The 7730-nt window shown below is 60.2% G+C and overlaps 1 protein-coding gene across 1 annotated transcript in view; it reads right to left on the bottom strand.

The window, feature by feature from the left end:
• Positions 1–4269: 4269 nt before the first annotated feature.
• The window catches only part of FAM78A (family with sequence similarity 78 member A), a 15028-nt gene continuing 11567 nt past the window's right edge, over positions 4270–7730 (bottom strand). Inside the window, exon 2 of the mRNA XM_006164332.2 lies at positions 4270–4894. Within this exon, the coding sequence (XP_006164394.1) occupies positions 4366–4894 (529 nt within the window). The 3' untranslated portion in view covers positions 4270–4365. The remainder of the gene's footprint in view (positions 4895–7730) is intronic.

The raw sequence follows: 7730 nt of genomic DNA, 5'->3' as shown, positions 1-7730 counted from the left end.
GCCTGTGTTTCTCATCCCAGTCTGGGCCTCTAAATTTAACCTGGTATCAGCTCACGAGGCAGGAGGGCCTCCACTGTGACTCAGCGCCACTTGGAGGCACTTCCCTGCACACTCCTGAAGCCGGTACCACCAGCTCGGGCGCCAGCTCCCCGTGCTCCCGGCCGCACAGCTCCAGAGCCGCTCTGGCTTTGCGCTGATACGACCCAGCCCTGTTTTCCCTACTTGGTTAGGCCTGCGCACACACATGGGCACACGGACAGGCAGACAAAGTGCATAGGCACACAGGCACATATGCACAATGCGCACACACATGGGCACACGCACAGGCAGACAAAGTGCATAGGCACACAGGCACATATGCACAATGCACACACACATGGGCACACGGGCACAGTGCACAGGCGCACGGGCACAGTGCACACACACACGGGCACAATGCACACACACGACAGTCTCATGGGCAAAGCTCAGAGCAGGCTCCACAACCAAAGGCCAAGCCACGACAGTGAGCTGTGCCCTGGGGCCACCGGCGGAGGGCCCGACAAGGCTGATTGTGCAACTTCCTGCTTTGGTGGTTCAGACCCAGGGGGCAGCACGCAGAGCTGGTGGTTGCTACGATGTGCAGGACCCAGAGCAGGAACCAAATCCCAATGCCCAGAGCAAATGGGGGAGCCTTAGACCCTGTAGAGACATGTGGAGACCGTGCTGCCCTGGAAGCTGGGCCTATGGTCCGCAGCTGACCAGGCAGCCCCTCCACAAAAGAAATGAGATAGGCTGAGGATGGGCTAGAGAAAACGGATGCCCCTAGTACCTCAGGGGGCAAGGGTTTCCTGCCTGGGACCCCCAGGAGCGAGGGAGCCAGAGGCACAGCCTCTGGTCATCATGGCCAACAGTGAGGGGCTCTGGATGTGCCCACGGCACTCAGGCTGAGAACCCACGGTTAAGGCTGGGCTCCGGGGCCAGCAGCTGGGCTCCGGGGCCAGCAGCTGGGCTCCGGCTGGGCAGCCCAGACAGCTCTCGACTCCATTATCCCCTATGAGATGAGCACAGGGAATCTCGCCCTCCTGGTCTTCATGCGATTCAGTGGCTCACACCCAGAAACAGTGTTCACACCACACCGGCCTGGAGGAGGCTCCTCTGAGAATCCCCTTTCCGCACGCGGTCAGAGGGCTCAGAGGGGCTAAGCATCTCGCCCAAGCTCACGAATGGCCTTGAACCCAGAGCTGGCCTTCAGAGCCCATCCCCACTCCGGGACCTCTGCCCCGCCCCTGCGCAGGTCCCATTAGGAGGTGCAGGCGTTTGCTCTGCCCTGGCTTCTCTGCAGCTGTTGGCCGAGGGCAGGGCGCACAGCCACATTCCCGTCCTGCGTGTCCACAGGGAGACTAGCTTGCGGGTCCAGTGTGACCTGGCCAGGGCCCAGTCTAAATGCTATTCAGGCTGGCCACTGGCACATGGTGCTCCCCGATGCTGAAGCCATGCAGGAAGGCCACAACGCGGGCGAGGTCTGCACATGCCGAGTGTGTGTGTGTGCGTGTGTGTGTGTGTGCGCGTGCTTGCCCGTGGTCCTGGCTGGCTGAGCTGGGAGTGCCATGGCATCCAGACCTTGCTGGGGTACCTCTCTCAGAAGAAATAGATAAGCATAAAAAAATGAACACTCGTCATCCTTGACATAGGGACTTCTGCTGTTTGTCAGAGAGCTGAGCTGCCCTGAGTCCTAGCTTCACCCGCCTGTCTGCCACCCTCCTCCAGGCAGGACAGCCAGGGCACTTCCGGGTGCAGGAGACGGGGCTGTGGACAGAGGGCCTGGAGGAGCGGGTCCGCTGGTGCCCATCTTCCTAGGCCCTCACACCAGGGTCCCATCCTCCAACGTCCTCCCCACCCTCCCAGCCCCCGCCAGCGACACTGAGCGGCCCGCCCAAACGAAGCACCTCCTCAAAAACATCGAGACCCTAGCCAAGCCTGCTTTAAAATTACTTTTTATTTCTCTTTATGAATATGTTTTTGTTTTTTAAAAAAAGGCTCATTTTACATTTTTCAGTCTTGTGCCTCCTGGGGAGGGCACCGGTCTTTCACAGTACTCTCCACGGCCGATGCTCCTTATTGCCGGAAGGAGCGAGCATCCACGCTGGGCCGGCGAGCGGGGCCGTCAGGACTCTGCGCTCTGCTCTAGAAGAAGGGCCGGCCCAGGCTAAGCTGAGCATCCTTAGCAGGACGTGCAGCCTCTGGGGTCACCCCAAGTGCTATCTTAAGCCAGCCAGGAGGGGGAGAGGCCGACACACGCAGGTAAGGCAGGGAGCAGTGGGATGGGGCCCGGCATGCAGGCGAGGGGAGTGCTGGGCCCTGTCTCGAGTGCTTGTTCACGCTCAGGAAGTGCGGGTGTGGGGGCCCATGCCTCCTCACTGCTCTGCTCCCCAGCCCCACCTCCACAATAACCCCTAGTGACGGCCCGGCCCAGGTTGAGACCCCCACTCCTGACCCCTGCTTTGGCCTTGCCTCCTCTATGCACGAAATACCTGAGTGTGCAGAGGGCCTGTCCCAGGCCCACCCTCCCAGCCCATCCTCCGAGGCGAAGCGGACCCCTGTCCTCCACTCCAGGCTACAGACTGTCAAGGTGGCATGACCACACACAGTTCCAGGGGGAGGCCCTGGCTCCGGTGAGGGGCTCCCTAAGCACCATGCAGGCTCAGTGGCTCCAGGGTAGCTGCAGCCTCCCGGCGTGAGCTGGGCTCAGAGACCAACGGGCTGTGCAGCACCCCTTGGTAAAGACATGTGAACGGGGGGGCAGAGCGGGGACTGAGAGGCCCACGCCCGCCCACGCCGTCACCGAGACTCCTACAAGCGGCTCACCTGCGACAGAACGTGGGTGTTTTTGTATCTGACGGTTTCTGTGCTTACTGTCATTAATTCAAGTGCAGGCCAGTGATGTCGCTGGAGGTGGGGCAGCTCGCCCGGACGCACGTGCTCAGAACACTTGGGGCTGCCCAGGACTGAGTCTAGGGGCAGTGCACCCCAAGACCAGCCTCCTGAGGGCAGAGCCCCGGTGGTTCCTCACAACCTGGGGCCCCCTAACCCCTCTCAGCCCTGGACTCGGGTTTGCTTCTTTGAGGGCAAGGGTAGGGATCTGCCTCTCCGGAGTTCCCAGCTCCAGGGTTGCTCATAGCTGGGGACCCCCTCTATCACTTCTGCCTCCACCACTGTCTGCAGCTCTCCCTCGGAGCTGGGAGAGCATCCCCTGAGAACGAGCGGAAGGAACCAGCCTGAGCTCCTGTGCAGTGCACCAGGCCGTAGCGGAGTGCTGGAGCCCACCAGGTTCAAGTGTTAAAACGCAGAGCGAAGGGAGGCTCCGGCCTTCCTGACCTGGCAGACCTCACAAACAGAGACAGGCCCATCTTGGTCCGGGGGGCCAACCCCCCAGGCTTCTGGGACCAGAGTGGGTATGGAGAAAAAGCTGTGCTTGGGGGGTGCCTGGGCGGGCCCCCTGGGGTGGGACTAGGACTACAAGAACCCGGGCGGCCTACAGCTCTCTCCTTCTTGCTCCTCCAGGGCCGCCCAGGGCAGAGCAAGGCTGCGGAAGGCGAGACGAGGTGGCTGGCACACCCCCCAGGGCTCCATGCCCCCTCACAGCTACTGCAGGGATCCTGCCCTGGCATCCAGGGGACTCTTCAGGCGGAGCCGTGTGTGGTTTTGTTCTCGCGAGGAAAGCGCAAGCAGCCAAGGTTGGTTGAGGTCAAAGTTGCCACCCTCAGCCTTCTCCCAGCCAGCAAGGGGCACTCTGCCCCAGCCCCTCTCTCCCCCTCTGGCAGAGGATGACAAGTCCAGTAGGAAAGAGATCCCACATTCTTTTTCTATCTCTTTTTTTTTTCCTTTAAATTCAGCTTAAGGCAAAAGTTTGGCAAAGCAAGTCTACGTAAGGCCGCATGGCAGAGGGGGAGGGGAGCTGTGACCGGGAGGCCGCCCAGATGGCCCCCGTGGTCGCGGACCAGGCTGGGCTTCCCCAGGACCAGCTCCTCCTCCCGCCCCTGAACCTCATGAAGAGGAGTTTAAAACAGAGAGAGAGCTGGGAAAGCAGTGTTTCAGGGACTCTGCTGCACGTGAACCACTGAACTTGTGAGGAAGAGAGAAAAGGAGGCCAGAGGTGGCCCCGAAAGGTGCCCGGAGTTTGTCTGTCCCGCTGGGCCCCCCTCCCCACAAGGAAGCAGGTGCCGAGACTGGGAAGGCCACGGCCACGGCCACGGCGGGGCCTTAGCACAGTGAGATCCGCCCACGGGAGAAGGTAGAAAGGTTGTATTTTGCCAAGTGACGGAGGAGCGCGCGGGGTCCGTCAGCACTATTATTACTGGAGTCTGGTCTGCCGGCACCCTGGCGTCACCGGTGCTTGGGCGGGATCACCACCAGCGGCTGCCCGTACTTGGGCCGCCACATGAGGACCTGAGCGTCGTTGGCGTTGGGCTTGACCAGAGCGCTGGGTGGAATGGGCTCGTTAGTGCTCAGGATCTTGGGCTGGTCCTGTGCAATGGGCTCCCGCAGCCGGGCGCGCTGGCCTAGGGGCCGGTTGGGGTTCACCTCGATGCTGAGCTGCATGCGCCAGTGCAGCGTCTGCAAGATGACCATGTCGTTGGTGGAAGTGTTGGTGGCCACCAGCCACGTGGTGAAGCTCTGGTCCCGATAGATGCTGGTCAGCTTGGCCACGTTGCTCTCGCTGACCGGCACGGCCCACGTGACACTGGGGTAGAAGTTGTCGTTCATGCTGATGATGAACTTGGAGTCTCTCTTGGTGGGGCCCACGATGGTGCAGGTCTCCGTGGTGTTGCCGTACCAGGGGTAGTTCACCCCGTCCGAGTCGCTGATGGCCTCAATCTTGCCCTCCTGGAGGTCGGGGAGCTCCCAGCTGGACCTGAGGACAAGGTGGGAGACAGTGGCTCAGCAAGACCTTTCTGCACCCTGGTTCCGGGCCGGGGACTGCCCTGGGCCCCGCCCCTCGGCCTTGGGGCTTACCTGGGTGGGGGGGCGCAGATATTAAACAGACACCCAGTATCAGGTCAGTGAGCCGGGGGCTCCCCCAGGTTGGCCCCTCCGGCACCACACCCTGTCCTCTAGCCCCAGCCCAGCTTAGACAGCCCCAGAACTGGTGCTCCCCAGTCAGTCTCAAAACCATTTTAGGCTGAGACTGGATCCCATGGGATTTGGGGACATCCTAGTCATGCCGTCACTTGAGTGGATGCGTCACTCACAGGAGTAGGGGGGGCACAGTGATGCGGACTCTTGACACGTCCTGGACTGTGCCATGCCCCACCCCGTGTCCGAGGGCTGGCACGGCTGGGCTCCCACAGACCCTGGTGGGACAATCAGGTGGAGCCCGCGTGGGTCTGTGAGCTCAGGGCTTCAGGGTGGGGCTGGACGGTTGGCATCTCCCACCCCCATGGGAGTAACTTTCCCCCTCTGTCTTTTTTTTCTAAATTTGCTAGAGGATGCATGCGCTCGCCAGAGACAGACAGAGATAGAGACAGACAGAGATAGACAGAGACAGACAGAGATAAGACAGAAGGAGAGACAGGAGAAAAGTAAGAAAGCACCCCCCATGGGGGATGGCCACCCAACAATCCCTTCTCCATCTCTCCCTCCCTCCTTCAGGGATTTGGGCATGCACACACACATGCCCCGTGAAGCTTTCAAGCCTCCGAGTGCGGGACCGGAACTACGCAGTTGGCCACGTGGGGTCCAGCTGTCTTAACTGCCATGCCACGCTGGACTGTGGTACGCCCCCTCTACCAGAGGGATTGACAAGAGGCTTCCGAGCCCAGTGGTCCTGGCATCAGCAGATCCAGGCGCGAGGCCTTGCCCCGCCATTGCCCAGTGTGAACATCTGCCCTTCTCTAGGCCTGTGTCCTCAAATGAGGAAGGGGCTGAGTTCAGGAAGGGGCAGTACCTCGAGACCCCTCACCTCCATGTGGTGGGGCGTGTGGACGCCCCAGCCCTGACCCAGGGGAGAGCTAGCACTGGGAGGCTCTGGGGACCTAGAGGCCCTTCCACTCCTCTGCCATGCCCATTCTCCGTCCCTAGTGGAGGCCTCTTTTCAAACAGAGAAAACCTGACCAGCCTTCCACCCCAGTTCCAAACACTGCGCTCAGGCTGCCTTGCAGGGCCTCCTGGGCAGGCCACACCGGGCTCTGTGGCAGCGGCTGGTCCTGGGAGGGCCTGTACTCTGGGCCTCGAGGGCCCAGGGCTGGTCTAGCCGAGGAGGCCCTGGCCAGCACGTGTCTGGCCTGACATGCTTTCCCGCTGGCCTCAGCCCTCCTAGGCCGGAGTAGACTGGGCCAGATTTTCAAAGCTTAGAGTCAGGCCATGCTGCCCTCAGCGGTGTAAGACCTGGGCAAGGGCCCACCCCTCACGCACGTCCTGGGTCACAGCAAGGACTGCATCAGGAAGTGGCCGGGGCAGGGCAGCAAAGGCCTGTGATGGGAGCTGCCAGCATGCCTGTCCTCGCTGTTGCTGAACAGACACTGACGGGCGGTGGGCAAGCAGCGTGGAGTCTGTCTATACAACAGAGTGACCTTCAGTCTTGAAGGGAAGGGGGCCGGGGCCAGCTGCTGGTGTGGTGGTTGAGGCGGCTGGATCCCACATGGCTGGCTTTGCTGTTCGAATCCCAGATTCAGCAGCTTGAAAAAAGCACAGGGCGCGTGTGCGTGCGTGCCCCAAGACCTGAGAGGAGGGTGGAAGAGAAGGGACTGTGGCATGGCCATTCCCCCAGAGGGTGATTTCTCATTTTCCCTCTCTCTGGCCAGCATATGCACCCTATAGCAAATGCTTTTTAAAAATTTTTAAAATAGGGACCAGCAGTTAGTGTAATGGCTATGTCGCTGGACTCCCATGTCGTAGACTGTGGTTCAAAGTCCCAGACCCGGAGGCTTAAACTCACGCCGAGCGTGTGTGCGTGCGTGCCCAGGATCCCAAGAGGAGAGTGGAGGAGAAGGGGGGGGATTTCTTGCTTTCTGTCTCTCTGTCTTTCTGGCAAGCACATGTGCCCTATAGCAAAAAAACAACTCTCAAAAAAAAAAAGTATAAATAAATAAATAAAGGGGCCACACTTCGGTCTGTTGTTAAGGCAGCTGGGATCTCACAGGGCCAACCATGCGACTCCAGTCCCACACCAGGTGGCTTGAGACTCACTGCGGGCACAAGTGACTGCACGACCAAAGTCCCAAGGGGGAGAAGTGGAGGCGAAGGGGTTGCAGGGGGACCAGGCCCAACGCGGGTGCCCTCTCCTCTCCCTCCCTCCGTCTCTCTCTGGCAAGCCTACACAATCTCTAGCAAATTTTAAAAGGAACAAAAGGGAAGGAAATTCCAACACCTGCTACGTGGATGTGCCTTGAAGACACGTCCAGTGAGCTGAGTCACCAGGTCACCACTGAGGGGCAGGCCCTGTGCTTCCTCTTCCGTAAGGTCCCTGCTGTCGTCTCAATTATAGAGACAAAGTAGGAGGGCAGGGGACCGGCAGATGGCGTAATGGTTATGTCACGGTTCAAGTCCCGGACCCGGAGGGTTGAAACTCAGGCCAGGCACATGTGCGTGCATGTCCACAATCCCGAGAGGAGAATGGAGTAGGGATTGCAGAGCAGCCGTCCCCCCAGGGGTGATTTCTTGCTCTCTGTCTCTCTAGCTCTGTCTTGCCTGCAAGCACACACGCCCTATAGCAAAAGCTCTCTTAAAAAAAAAGAAAGAAAGAAAGTAGA

Source organism: Tupaia chinensis, unplaced genomic scaffold (genome assembly GCF_000334495.1).
Source record: "Tupaia chinensis unplaced genomic scaffold, TupChi_1.0 Scaffold143602_1, whole genome shotgun sequence".
NCBI classification, from domain to species: Eukaryota; Metazoa; Chordata; class Mammalia; order Scandentia; family Tupaiidae; genus Tupaia; species Tupaia belangeri.
This window is presented reverse-complemented; position numbering and strand designations above follow the sequence as displayed.